The following is a 15418-nucleotide window of genomic DNA, read 5'->3' on the forward strand; positions in this document are numbered from 1 at the left end:
TGGAAAATTGGACTTCCCAAAAAGCCCTTCCTGCCTTTGTCTGATCAATACTGCCTATCCCAAAAACCAGACTCCCAGACTTCTCTGGTGCTTATCTACAAAGACCAGACCTCCAGAACTTCCCTGGTGGTCATCTACAAGGACCGGATGGCTATCTGTGACTGATTATCACCCAAAGGCTTTGTGAATTTGTGAACAACGAGAACCCACAGTATAAGAAGAGGCTGCAAACCAAAGTTCAGTGGAGCGTGGAATGGGCAGTGACCCCTCACGTTCCCCAGCACGCTGCTTGCTCTTTCTATATCAAATAAAGCAATCTAAATTTTGCTGAATATCGAGACTTTTGTCTCTCATTTATAACAGTGCCCTTGTCACATTATTACATAATGCAATACTTGTGAAATGATGTACAGCCTGTCTTATTCTGATCAACAAGGGGATTGTTCGAACAATGCTTCCAAAGATCCATGACCCTGAGCAGCAAGCCATTCCTCAACATGAAATTTTTCCCATTGTTATGCCAAGTATTTGGAGCTACACCCAGAAGCTCAGATAGCTCAGTTAACAGTTTCTCTCAAAGGGGGAGGAGAGGGGCAATACTGGAAAAATGAAGAGGTGGGGTAGGGGCCTGCACTCTGGGGCTCTGGCTCTCTTGCTCGTTTGGCTCGGAGAAGGACGGTTGCTACAAACTCCGCTCTGCCATCCTGATGCCGGGAGCTGCCTCCCTTGGCTGTGGGATCCTGCAACCTCCCTGCTCGGACGCTCTCTCTCTTCTGCATCTCCTGCCTACTTCAGCACATCCTCTTGGAGCACTGGGATCCGTGAGCATCGTCTCCCTTCCGCCCTTCCCATCTGGGACACAGACGCCATTCACCGCAGGGTCCCTCCAGACACGTGGGATCATCGCATCTCCTCCCTGCTCAGCGAGAGCTGGCAGGCAGCGCCAGAACGGAGACTGCACCGCAGAGGAAAGGTGTCCACAACCGAGAGAACTGTTCACTGGGTTTGCTGCTCTGTTGCTCTTGATCTCGCAGTTATTGTTGTTTCTCTTGTTACCTATATATATATATCAGTAAAGAACTGTTATTCTTTCCCCCATATGTTCGCCTGAGAGCCCTTTAATTTGTATAAATCATAGTAGAGTGAAGGGAGGGGGGAGGTTATACTCTCCTTTTAAAAAGAAAAGAAAAAAGAGGCCCCTGTCTCTTTTGGCAGATACCTGTATTTCAAACCAAGACAAGTTCAAAGATGGCTACAGAACGGTACAACTCTGCTGACTCCATAGATAAAGATAGAAATATCCATTTCAGTTCCCACAATCAAGTATGTTCCAGGTCACTAAGTCACTAAGTACTGCCTACATATATATATACATATATACATATTTATTTATTTATTTATATACCTATATAGTTATATATATTTATATATGTATGTATGTATATGTATGCATGTATATAAAGAACCAAAGATCAATTGAGTGATCTGAAAATCCACAGAGCAGGAGTTCTACGCTCAGTGGAGTCCCAGAGTTTTTTCAGCAGGCTTTGCAGAGAATTCGTAGCAAAAGTGTGGCTCTGCTGTCATCCCAAATCTGAGCTTTCCTCGTCCAGCCTGAGTGCATGTGGGGCCTGTGCTGGGCATGGCTGGAGATTTCCATGGCCAAAATCCTCCAGCATCATCACCTGTACATCTGCTCATTGCTTTGGATAGCACAAACCACACAACACCCATCTCAGCTGACAAATGTAATTTCCTGCAGATTGCTACAGCCACACTGCTGATCGACAAATACACGAGACTCGATTTCAGTTGAAAAATGTCATTTATTACAAATTGCTACACCCGCGCTGACAATACAGAACTGTACAAATCTCAGTTAAGGTTCAAAAAAGGAATTTATTACATTAATAAAACAGTGATATGTATATATATATACAAGTACCACCTTCTGTTAACAAAAACCTGATTTATTGCCAACCTCTACAACAACTCGGTTTACATAAAGATCATTTAGGTGTTTAACAACTTAATTTATTACATATTTCTACAAGCGTACAGCCCATATACAAATTCAAAAATACATATTCCCTCTCTAAATAGACAGAAGTATACAGCTATACAACTCCATACACTTTTAAATAGAAGTAAAAAAATACATATATACACATATATAAATACATTAAAAACTATAAGGAGATACAGATGTAAATATAGATTAAATATTACATATTATATACAATATAAACAGATATATAAAACAAACCTATCTATAAATATAAAACTATCACTGTACCAAGCTAAATATCCATATAACTTCATCAATACAAATACACAGCTATACAATTGGATACATATGTAAATAGAATGACATATAGAAATAGATTAATATATAAGAGAACATATATACCTAGGCAAATATGAATATACCTATTTAAAGAGCCATTTATCTGTAATTGCATCAATAGAAGAAATAGATAGCAACACAACTGTATACATAGGAACTGGAACTAAAAACAGAACAACATACATGTATACTTAGATACATATATACATACATGTAATTACAAACATATATGTTTGTAATCCATAAATATAACACATCCATAAATATAACAACAGACATATAAAAATATTGATATACAAAACAAAGCCCACATATGTAGATATCCATAGAATTATCCCTCTCCATGTGCAAGTCCATTTATCTTGAAAGGGAACGCTGAGCAGAGGGATTCCAGCAGCCCCATCTTCAAAGCCTCTCCCTCGGTCTCTTCCTCCCACGCAGAGCAGCTCTCCTGGACAGCGACAGCAGACGGGACATCTGGGAAGCAAAGGGAACACGGAGTCAGGATCAGGGCCTTTCCCTCGGCAGCACCTGCACTTCCATCAGGGAAGAGAAAATCTCAGCGCCTCCCCAGGAGGGCTGCAAAGGAAAAGCGGCCGAGCGGGCCAGGGTGTGGTGAGCGCAGCCGCGGCGGGACCGTCCCGCAGCCCCCGGCAGCCCGGCACAGCCGGCACAGCTCCCGGGCCCTGCCGGCACAGCTGCCTTGCCCAAGGACAGCCCCTGTGCCGGCCGGGGCAGCTGCGCTGAGCAGCCCCAGCACGGGCAGGGCCCGCTCCTGCCCCGCCGGGCAGTGCCCACGGCCACAGCCCACGGCACCCTCACCCCCAGCCGGCCTCACCGGCCCTGTGGCCTCACCCAGGCTCCCTGCTCACTGCTCTTGCTCTGGCCTTCAGCTCCTCCCTGCTGGCTCCTGTCAGTCCTCCTGCTGTCTTCAAGGTCTTCTCTGCAGCTGTGCCAAAAACGGAGGATCAGGAATTGGTTCCAAGGCCTGGCAGAGCTGCAGTCCCGCACCCCTCTGTGCTCCCTGCTGGCTCCCTCCATCCCCTCAGCCCCGCCATGCTCTCGGCAAACCCCGAGTCCCCTTCAGTTTCTTCAGAGTCCCTCAGTCCTCTCACCCCCCTCAGTCCCTTCTGACCCATCCCATCCCCTTAGACCCCGCCACCCCCCTCAGCTTGTGCCACTTCCCTGTCCCCTCAGTGCCACCATCGCCCTGTGCTGCCCCACACCCCCAGCCCCACCAGCACCTCAAGGTCACCGTCCCTTCAGTGTCACCACCTCCTCAGCGCCCTCAGTCTCACCGTCCCTCAGCAGCTCCTCAGGGGACAGTGCCTGGGGCCACCGGCAGCTCCCAGCGCTCCAGGGACACCCGGGGCTGGAACTGCTGCTCTGCTCCGGCCGCCAGCTCGGACACAGCACAGGGAGAGGGGACAGAGGGGGCACAGGGGGAAAACAAGCAGTGAAAAAGGCATCCGAGGGAGAAAAGAGGTTAAAAAAAGGCCTGTATGTATACAGGTATCAATCTATGTAACTAAACTCCCAGATACAAATACAACTATGCCTATTTATAAACTTAACTATATAGATATATAAATCTAACTGTACATATCTATAAACACGACTTTAGCAGAGGGATTTTACCTGCCTGATGGTCACAGGCCCTCCCTCTATCTCTCCCTGCCACACAGGGTAGCCCTCCTGGAGAGGTCCATCAGAATGGATCTGGGAAGCAAAGGGAACACTGAGTCAATATTGGCCCTTGTGCGTGTTTCCCTTGGGCACCAATTGCCCTTCTATCAGGGACTGTTCAAGATGGTCTGAAAGGCAGACTCTCACTTGGAATTTGAAGCCTGATCTTTTGAGAAAAGGGATCCTTCCACATTTTCAAAACTGTGTAAAGCACTGCAGTACCTCGATAAAGTCTCAGCACTCACAGTGCAAATAGCACCCATGAGAGCTTGAAACATAGACAGTCCCAGCTCCCACAAAGAAGCCCAGCCTTGTTCTTTCTCTGTGCTGACAGAGAGACCTCAGTCCCCACTGAAATGGCTGAAGCTGAAGGGTGCTGTGAGCTGAGTTATGAAACCAAATTGGGACACCCGACTTGGTAACACAACTCCCACGAGGTCAGTTTATTCCCTGCTCTCTTGCCACAGCAGAGGACTCCATGTGAGAGCCTCTGGAGAAGAGTGGAGGGCAGGGCTCAGGGAGGTTGTGTCTGTGCAGGATTTGAACTAAAGGCACCGGGAAGCACCAACCCTGCAGACAAGAGCTCAACTCTATTCATCTCCCTTCCTGTGAGAGGCAGGCTCAGAGCAGCCATCTCACACCTCTCTAAACCAATGTGGGCTCTCTCCTTACCAGGCTCCTCAGGCTCTGGGGAACTGTTCCTGCAGCTCTCGGTGCCAGATGAAGCTTCCTCTGCTGCAGCCCTGTTCAGAGCTTCCTTCCCTGAGGACTCAGGGGCAACATTAACATTCCCCTTGAAAGAGAAACAGAAAGAAAGAAACCCAAAGATCACTCACTATTTTCTTGGAATCACATCAGGGATACAGGAACTCTCCTTCTCCACTCCCAGAGGACATGGAGCAAAAGGGGCAACACTGCCCACACGGTTCCCATGACAAGCATTTTAAACTCAGGATTTGGGTGGCCAAGGTGAAACTGAAGCTCTTACAAAATGATCTTTGAGGCAAAACATGAACACAGAAAATGAGAAGACAACAAGCGAGGAGACGCGCCCTCACATCCTGACCCTGGCTCATCCCACGAGCTGTAAGAAATCAGCCAGCAGAAAGCCAGGGGCCCTCCTTGTTGACAACACGGCTGGCAGCAAGGGCAGAGCTCGCTCCCAGCACTGCCCAGGGCTGTGTGCTGCGAACACACACCAAAAGCACACATCTCATTTCTGGCTGCGAGTGTCACCGCCCCAACCCAACCACTCAGACAATCCATCATCAGGTGGTGCTTTTTGGAGCCCTTTGCTGCTGCCCCATATGGATGACATTTATGGACCAGGGTATTTCCAGGATCAAATTTTCCAGTGGCTAAAATCTGTAAATGTAGAGGGTAAAAAAACAAACCAACCCATCTCTTTTGAAATAGCTCATCCATCAAAATCCTAAAGAGTCTAAAGAGGGTTGAGAGCCTGTAATGTTTCCTGTTAGTATGGAATAAAATGCTTTTGAAAACTGCTATGTGTGAGTTTACAGAAGACAAAAGACATCCCACTTGACAATAAAATATTAGTAAATCCAAAATATCCCACTCCCCCCTCTGAGTCTGCCCTTCCTCAATCATACATGTATTGCAGCCAGTGGGGTCAGAACATCAATAGAAAGAGAGGCATTCTTTGGCCAACACATATAATAACTGCAGAAAGGCCTTTGCAACACTCCAGGCAAGTCTGGGAAGAGTTAAGAGAAATGAAATTCCTAATCCAAAGACTGAATCTGTCAAACAAAAGGACAGAAAGCTGCAGCTCCAGCCCATCCCCAAACACAGCTCTAGGAGCACCTACACGCATGGCAGGGCTCACACAGCAGCAGCAGCTGCAGCCCAGCCCTTGCTTTGCCTTGGCCTTCCAACACAAAGAGGCAGAGCCCACATCTGCTGCTGGAACTGAGGCACCTCTCACATGCCCCTCCCTGTCAGGACACTTTGCCTTCAGTGGCATTTTCCAAACACTCTTCTTTCTCAAACATAGCCTGATAGAACCTACAAAGCATCACCACAAATGTCCCTGCACGAGGCATTCTTCCCAGGAAAAGGAGCAACCAAGCGTGGCCAACACAGGCTCACAGCTCTCATCGTCACTAAGGTGGGGAGACTTTTTCATCCTCCTTCTTTTAGAAATCCTACTTTCCCAAGAATAATTAGATAACTATAGAATAATGAAACAAATTAACTTCAAGAAGCCTTTGCTTCTCAGCCACGTAACAAGGTTCCAAAGCTCTCAGTTCAGCCTCTTTTATTCCCATCCAATGGGGTTACCTGAGCAGAGGGTGACCTTTGAGGCAGGGATCTCCTGATCTCCCGAATCATTTTTTCTATTTCAAGGCCTAGATCTGCTGCTGGGGATTCATCTCCCACAGGTGCATTCCGTGCTGAGCTGGAGGCCGTCGATGCTGCACAACCAGCACTACCAGGTGGAGCACTGGGGGCTGAAGTGCCTGGTGTGGCTGCAGGAATCCAAACACATTAGTCAGGCTCCACAATGTGGCTTTGCGAAACAGACCTCTATTGCTGCCTGGGATCAAACATGCCAGGAAGAACACAGGAAAACCAGGCAAAGGATCTTTTGGCCTTCTAGGTCCCCCTTCCTAATGGCTTGACAATTTCTGTCTCACAATGACAGAGCAGTGCGGAAAAATACTTTAAGAGGTCACTTCTCATGACCTTTTGGAAAAGCAAGGCTGGAATTCTTTTCCTACCTGGCAGGTGGGAGGCTGGGGGCTGCTGCTCCCTGTGGAGCTGCTGGAAGCTGCAGGGCTCTATCCCGAGCACCTCCCGGTCGGCCGGAGGCAGCTGCTCCCCGCAGAGCTCCTGGAAGCGGCTGGGGGGCCCCTCCCGCCCGAGCTGCAGCGGCCGCTCCCCGTGGAGCCCGAGGAAGTGGCAGGGCGGCACCCGGAGCAGCTCCCGCTCGGCGGGCAGCGGCCGCTCCCCGTGGAGCTCCTGGAAGCGGCTCGGCCCCTCCCGCCGGGCCGGCAGCGGCCGCTCCCTGTGCAGCAGGTGGAAGCCGCTGGGCGGCCGCGCCCTGGGCAGCGGCTTGAAGCGACTGCGCCCGTCCGGCCCGTCCGGCCCGTCCGGCAGTGGCCGTGCCCTGGGGAGCTGCTGGGAGCCGCGGGGTGGGAGCCTGCGCCCCTCCCGCCCCGCCGCCAGCCGCTGCCTGTTGGCCGCGCTCCGGCGGCGCTGGATGCGGAGCAGGAGGTCGGGGCGGTCGCGGCGAAAACTGGGATTCGTGTAGTGGAGCCAGGCCCCGGCATCGCCCGGCACAGCTGAACCAAGCCAGCCCGGCACCTTGCGGAAGCCGTAGCGGTAGAGCTGGCGCACGAAGCTGCGGAACTGCGTGGCCCTGAAGGTGTGCGGGGCCGGAGCCTGGGCACTGCCCGGGCTGAGCAGCTCCCGCTCGAAGAGGGAGCGGTCGATGAGCAGCCCCTGGCCCCGGCTGTCCCAGCGCACGGAGCGGACGCGGGGGCTGTCCACCAGGCGCCAGAGCTTGGCGGGGAAGGTGCTGGCGTTGAGGCCGGCGGGCAGCGGCCGCTCCGCCATGGCGCCGATCGCCGAGTGTCGCCACAACGGCCGCGGCTGCGCCGGCGGCGCGCGGCCTGAGGGGGGCGCTGCGCTCGGCCCCGCTCGCGGCCCCGCGCGGGCCGGACTTGGCGGGGCCGAGCGCGGCAGAGCCGGGGCTGCGGGCCCAGCGCGGGCCGGGCGGCTCCCGGGGCCGGGCGGGCACCGCAGGGCACCGCGGCGCCAGCTGCAAACCCTTTCCCTCTGTCTTTCCCTGCCTGCAGCCATCCTTCTGCCTTCGCAAACCGTCAAGACAAGCGCAGGAACTTTCAGAAACGGGTCCGAATTGAGGAATCCCGTGGGAAACTCTTCCTCTTTGTCCAGTGAAAGCAAAATCACTCTGTGTTCAGCATAGCTGAAGGGAGGAAAAAGATGTTAGATTTAGTGGTTTCAATATTTTGGTTGGGGTTGCAAAGAATTCCCAACTTGAAAGCAGACAAGGTCAAATGGGAGAAGGGGGAATTATTGGGGGTTGAATTGTTCCCTTTTCTTTCTGTGGAATTTTTCCCATTGTTACGGTAAGTATTTGTGGCTACACCTTAGTAGCAATAGTTTTCTCTTGCAGAGGGGTGGGGGATAGGGGGACACCGGCAAAGGAAAGGTGGGACAGGGGTCTGGGGCGGGCTCTGGCTCTCTCGCTTGGCTCGTGGAGTGAGAGGAGGATGCCCTGTGCTCTGATCTGGCATCTTCCCCTCCATCCCAGCGCCGAGAGCCACGTTCCCTGCCCTCGAACACCGCTCTGCTCCTCTCCCACCTCACCCTACTACCTCCAGGCACTCTGCCGAGCACCACGACCGACACCGTGAGGGGGGAGTCTCTCCCCCATCCCTCTCAGCCCTGGGCCCCCGCCATCACTGCAGCCCCTCTTCAACTGCGCGGGACCTGCCCTGCCCCCAGCACCGGGAACTGAGCGCAGGGAGACGGCCTGCGGCCAAAAGGGACTGGAGCTGAGCTAGACTGCTCTGTTCTGTTGTCAATTTTTATAGCTGTTGTTGTTCTCTGCCTTGTTAGATACCAGTAAAGAACTGTTTTTCCTATCCCCATATCTCCTGCCTGAAGGCCTCTGATTTGAAACTATAATAATTAGAAGGGAGGGGGTTGCACTCTGCATCTCAGGAAAGGGGTTGTCGCCTTTCCTTAGCTAAAATACCTGTCTTTCAAACCCAGACAAAGAATTGGTGTGTAAGTGAGGAAACAAGGTCAAATGTTCACTGAAATAGAAATATAGTTTAAGTCATTACAAATAAATTACATGTCACTACCATTCATTCAGGCATTTGTGGATTAATAGTCAATTGGATTAGAAGCATTTCAGCATGAAAATTAAAATAATTTGCTTAGTCAAAGTGTTAGGATAATCTTCTTAGACCTTCATGTTACTACAACAGCTTTTTTTAATGAACGTTTATTCTCTTTGGACACTCTACAGCCAGCTGAGGAGGAGGAATTAAATTTTGGGGATTCAGGTTTAAAGAGCAGTGACAGTGCAGGGTGACATGTGAGGCTGTGTTGGCCATGGGGAGCATGGGGAGGCACAAACCCTTCCTGAAAATGAGGGACGTGCAGGGCTCCTGGTGCTGTGTCACAGCTGAGCCTCTCCGCTCTTGAGGCCTTGAGCAAGTGCCAGCCTTTATTCTAAACCTCAGCTCTGGCTCTCAGAGTGGGCAGAGCCTGGCTGAGCACACCCAGCCTGGGTGGCTGCAGCTGGAGGGGACAGCAGGACCCCTGAGGTGCAGTTTGTCCAGCAGCTGACCTCATGTGAAACTGCTCCATTTGGGTTCTTCTTCCAAAATGGGCAGGGTGTTGCTGCTGCTGGGCAAGCAGTGTGTGTTCCCTGAAGTGCCTCTTTCTTTAGGCTGACTCCAGATGGGTCAACATTATTAGCTACTTTATATTCTGTATGGTATTATTAAAGTATTAATTTTCTTTTTCTCACAGTCATCTCTTTGGAAAGATGATTCTTCATTTCAACTCCTTTTCTGGCTTCCCTGTCATACTCCTGTACCACTGGATGGGGTCAGCTGTGTCCTTGAATCTGTGTAGCCACTGGGAAAGGTAATACTTCCCTTTTGGAAGAATAAGTGACATAAATTCCAGTGTAATAATTTTGCTTCGCTTTCCTTGGCGTCCTTCAAATTATTGAAGGCTTTTAGCTGAGTTTAAAAACAAGGGAAAAAAATCACTTTACTGCATGGGCAGGTGAGTTAATGAATAAGTAAAGAGATCATTTAACAGTGGGCTGTGTGATGGGTTGACTTAGGAAGAAGAAACTCAGAAGTTCTATCTAAGGGAATTTCCTCTGTGGGGCTTGGGACACGTGCAACAGCCAATGAGAGAAAGTTAGTTCTCTCTGTGAACACACATTTTGAAGGAGGTAATCTGGAACTGAGTCTCTTTGTCTTTCCTGTAGCTGAGCAGGTGACACCAACCCGAGCTTCCCCCTCCCCCATGCGGGGGGGAGGCTCTGGAGGCCACTTGGGCCTCGTTTGCCAATGAGGGGGACCCGATGGCCAGGAGGAGAAAAAGTTGTGTGATGAGACCTTCACAGCTTCCTCCTCCACGGGCCTGTGGCTCTGGCATGGGGGGGAGGCGACTCTTGCTGCTGCCGGCCGGGCCGGGCCTGCCCGGGTGGCCATGGGCAGGGTGGGGCTGCAGCCCAGCCCCAGAAAGGCTGAGTGACACCTCAGCCACCCTCACCCAGCACGGCCTGGGCCTGGCACAACTCTTGGAGTTGTGTTAAACTTTAACTCTTTACTGCTCAGATAAGATTTGCAAAGCCTCCGGCCTTCCTTTGAATATGAACGGGAATAAGAAGATTTCTGAGGTCAGTGATAGAAGTGCTAAGTTTGTAAGATGGATGGAGAATGAGAAGATGCTGAAATGGCTGAAAATCTTTTTGTGAAATTGTAGGGATGAACTGATGTACTGAATATTCCTATAAACCATGGAAAGAGACATGGGGGGATGGAAATGTTCCATTTAATAGATGATTTGACTAAAAGGCACCTGTGTTGAGAATTTCTGCCCTGAGAAAAGAAGGGGATTTTGGTTTTCTGAAGATGAAGCCTGAGCAGAGAGAAAGGAGACAGAGAGAATCTTTGCTGTGGAACATTTCATTCTTAAAAGTAATACCCCATGAGACAGACATGGCCCACATCTACAGCTTTGGGAAGGCTGTGGATTTGGGAGGAGTGTCACCGTTGCAGGTTCCCGGGTGGATGCAAATCGTGAAAGATAGAACCAGAAGAGAACTGTCTTTTTCCTTCTTGTGGGAAAAATCCCTACAACTTCAACAAGAAGAGGCTGCTCTCTCCAGAAGTGAACTGAGAAAGACTAAATTTGGGAACTGACTGAAGTATTTGTTATATGTTTGTTTTGTTGTTATGAAGATTGGGAGATGGAGGGAAGGAGTGATCTGAAAAATCTTATTCTGAATTTTTTTTCCTTTCTTTTTGTTTGTGTAGTTAATAAATTTTATTTTATACTCTCTCAAGTTTTAGGCCTGCCTTGCTCTTTTGCTCCTGGTTCTGTCTAACAACAGAAAAAATAAGTTTATTTAAATTGGCAACTCAAACCAAAGACAGCTGGGTAGACATCATCCATTGCTCCACCATATCCTGTCAATTTAGCTGTCCTATCCCGGGCATCAGGGAGGTTAACCATTACTCCCCAGCTACTTCTCCATTTGTTTGGAATAGAGTCCAGGATTAGTTACTCCATCGACTTTCCAGTCATGGAGGCAAGGCTGACTGACCTGTACTTGCCTGTCTCCTCCTTCTTACTCTCTTTGAAGACATCACTCTCTTAGAGCAATTCTGGCTGTTTCTTGCTACTTAATTCCAGCTTAGTAATTAATAACCAGTAAGAAAAATGAAGCTCTAAATACAATCACTCAAATCTTCTTTCTGCCACCATTGTATGTCACAAGAAAGATCTTGCTTTCTTTCCACTACTAGACAACTGATAAAAAAAAAATACAAAATCTCTTTTAATAGAATGTAGTTATGCCTGTTTTTCAGCAGACATGTAACTTAGATTTTCTTTCAGGATTAGAGATGAAAGGACTTGAGAGCTTCCAGAATTTGATATTTTTCCTGTCTCCAACTGTTTGGGAAACTGCTAGAACACATAAAGATGTAGTGCTTTTGAAAATCCCATTCTGAAGTTTTGTAGGCTTCTATTACATACAAAAGTACCTACACGAATTGTAGCAAACCTGTAGCACAGATTCCTCACTTTCAAAATAACGAAATGCCAGAATTAATTTGAGCTTTTTTTTTTTTAATGTTATGTTTCTGATTCCCACATTTATATATATATATATATATATTTTTTTTTTTTTTTTTTTTTTTTTTTTTTTTTTTTTTGTATCATGGACACATATTTGATCCCAACATAATTAGTGTTCAGAACAGCCAATGAACAATTAATCAATATTCTTTTTCATCTCTTGTATTTAATAATAAACTCAGACTCCACTGATCTTTCAGGAATCCAGAACAATACTTGTATGCAAAATTTGCAGGGAAGATTGAACTATCGAGCCCTGTGAATTTTCTTTTCTGTCCTTTTCCTTTCCCCTTTTCCCTCATCTCTTGCCTGACCTCAGAGCCCTTTCCCCTCCTCTCAGGTGCTGTTTGTTGCAGTGAAGCTCTCACCTGCGGGTTCCCCAGCGTGTGGCAGCACAAGTATTGAAAGAGCAAACCCAACCCTGGCTAAGAGCACAGACACTCCCTCGAGCAGCTGGGCTTTCAGCTGCCAGGGCAGCATGCACAGAGGGAAGGGGGTGCAAGAGAGGCCTGAGGACACTGCCAGAACAGCACTTGGGCAATCCAGGGTGAGAGTGGCTTCAGCTGCTGTTGAATCCCACTGTAGGTGACACAGGAGGCTGCTCTGCCATAGATCAGGGCCGTGCCATCAATCCATACAGAAAGGCAGTGGAAGCAGGCTCTTCTGCAGGGGATAGGAGGCTCCATCCACACCTAAACTTTGTCAGTCTTGCTGAAATCTCTCTCTGTCCTTCTGTCTTAACATCGACAGCAGTTTGGATAACAGAATGGAGAGGACATGAGACAATTTATTATAACCTGTAAACAAATTTCCATGGGTTTTTATTAGCCTTTTTTTTTCAGTTAGTTGTAGTGTTTTATTTTGGTTTGGGGTTTTTTGCATGTATGTGAGGCTGAAATGTGTCCTAAATTTCTTGTGCATTCGGGAGGCTGTACAGTGCCCTCCATGGGGATTTGCTTGGCTAGACACAAGCTCAGAGATGTGGCAACTCCGGCTGAGCAGAAAGGAAGCACAGGATGAGTCTGCAAGGTGCTCTGTGACAATAGGCACTTTTAGCTGTTATCCAGTGTGTAAGAACTACACACCCTCTGCTTCAGATTCTCCTCATAATGCACACTGTTCTTGTTTTGTATGATGCAGCTCTCTTCAATTCTGTTACACTATGTCTGCTCAAGAACTCACATGATGCTTGCTAAAAAATTCTGCTGCAGCTAAAATCACAGGATATGCTATATCCTGAGCAATAGCAGTAGATAAATAGACATACACAGACTTCAGGAGCAGAAGCAGCATTAAATCTGTGACAATATGTAGGTGTGAAAATACAGAAATCCATGAATACTTGCAGAGCCCACACATCTCCACTAGGTTCTGCAGAATGGCATCAAATAATGCACAGGTATGGAGATGATGAACTGGTGCTGTGCTTATTTGTCAGTGGGCAGAGCTGTGGGAGGCAGAAATTAAAGGTGATTTTGCAACATGAAGAAGAAAGGAAAGACAACTTCCAGCTGAAGACAGAATGGCACTGCTCTGCTGACCCAAGCAGAACAGGGAACAAGCTGCAGATTACTAGGAAAAAAGAATTTTGTAGAAGGAAATCATGCTATCTAGGCATTAGTGTTCTTTCCACAGGACTCAGTGTTTAAAGCATGAATATACATTAGATTTAAATATCCCTGCAAAGTGTTAGAAAAAATCCTTTACCTATGGTTATTTCCACAAATGCACCCATGAATGAATAAAAAAACCTGCACAACTGTATGTATCAATAAGTAGGATACTCTGTAGATTCTCACATTAACGCTTGCATAATTATCTATGATACCTCCAAACATTTAAGGACTTTTTTCTCCATTTGCTTCTTCAAAACTTAAAAAAATGTAATGGAATTCTCTTTTTAAACTGCCAACTGCTGCAGACTTGCCTAAGCAAGCCATTATTTGCTTGCTCAGCCCATCTTTTACTCAGTAGAGTTACTGATGCATTAATTGTTGAACCAAACTTGAAAGAGTTGATGAGTCACTCTGAAGATAAAAGTTATTGAGCCAATTTCAATGGAATTCATGTCCTCTGCCTCTTAAAGCTGAAAGACTGTATTTATTACATGTCAGAATTAAGTCTTGATAGCTAATAAATGGGAAAAGATGAAATAGACTGACTAGATCATCATCTTTCAAGGGATCATTGCATTTTAGTCTCATTTGACCAAATTAGTGATCCAAGAGAGAAAGGACTGGTCAATTATAACAGAGGAAGTAGGTGAAAAACATGACTAGGTGTGGTGCAGATGGAGTCAAAAATTAAGTATGTGGGTTTTGAAATTGGGAAGTGCATCTATCATCATTCTGGTGATGATTTTAACACAACATTACTAAATGCACGATCTTCAAACAAACACATTGGCAACAAATATGACATAAGAAATGTTGCTTTCCTTATATTGAAGGACAGAAGGGGAGAAGGAAGGCATGGAGTTTTCAGGAGTATCCAAATCAAGCACTTTATTCTGGATCACTATGGAATTTCCTTTAAGCAAAAACACTAAGGGGAAGGCTCTTCATCCATTTAAATTTTTACTAACATTTAGTGAAAGATACTATTTTGGAGTGTAAAAACCTTCATGTTGAAAACAGGAGTGTGCTGAGAGATTTCTAAGTCTGGGCCAAAGACAATTCACTGTTGAAAATCCAAGTCCAAAACTTGTCAAATTAAATGACCCTGGATGAAGTAGGAAACACAAGTCCTTCCCTTGAACCTTGACTTGCTTGTTCTAGCTCATTCTTGAAAATGGGAGGCAAAGAAGATCCCACAGAAATCAAAGGAGCAGCAGGGTATATCCATAAAAGGCAGCTGTAGATCTGAAATAACCTGGGAACTAGAGAGACATCAGTGAACCCCTTTTGAGTCAAACTGTTAGTGAAGAACGCTGTTCCAGAGAAATGACAGCTTTTCTCAAGGAAGTTGAGCAGCAGGATATTATGGCTCATGTAGCTGGAAGATATCAGGTAGACAAAGTGGGACATTTGTAGAAATTAAGCCTGTGATTCAGTGATCACAGCAGGATGAAGAACTCGTTTTATCAGACCCTGGGTCTTAGTAAGAAATGAAGAGGCCTCTGTTTATTCTATTAGGCCAAGTTGTTCATTGTCAGGTCGTGGCAGCTGCTTAGCAAAAGGCCCTGCTTTAACTTTAGCTCGTCACATCTGGAGGCAGCCCTAGAACACCTCAGCTGGTGCCAGAGCACAGGGACACCCGGACACCCTCTTTTTAGACCTGTGTGTGCCATAAACTAAAGGCATCTCCCCAAACCAAGCTCTCCAGTCCAGCACTTAGCACAGCATATGTCACTGCCAGGGAAGTCTGCATGTAAGAGTACAGAGTAAAATACAATTACGAAACCTATTGGGGATTCGATAGAATACAGGAGAAATTCAAATTTTGGTACTTACTGTCGTGAATGAGAATCTATATTAGCTGTTTTCCCTAAAGTGT

The 15418-nt window shown here is 47.4% G+C and overlaps 1 protein-coding gene across 1 annotated transcript; it reads right to left on the reverse strand.

The window, feature by feature from the left end:
- Positions 1–1827: 1827 nt before the first annotated feature.
- LOC148219629 (uncharacterized) lies at positions 1828–7615 on the reverse strand. Its single transcript, XM_088156244.1, has 6 exons — positions 6778–7615; positions 6338–6525; positions 4706–4826; positions 3646–4066; positions 3203–3296; positions 1828–2824 (listed from the first exon to the last, which is right to left on the reverse strand). Exons 1-4 carry the CDS (start codon positions 7613–7615, stop codon positions 4056–4058), a joined length of 1158 nt encoding a protein of 385 aa, XP_088012370.1. The 3' UTR covers positions 1828–2824; positions 3203–3296; positions 3646–4055.
- Between the last annotated feature and the right edge of the window lie 7803 nt (positions 7616–15418).

The sequence above is a fragment of the Sturnus vulgaris genome, chromosome Z (assembly GCF_052056855.1).
Source record: "Sturnus vulgaris isolate bStuVul1 chromosome Z, bStuVul1.hap1, whole genome shotgun sequence".
NCBI lineage: Eukaryota > Metazoa > Chordata > Aves > Passeriformes > Sturnidae > Sturnus > Sturnus vulgaris.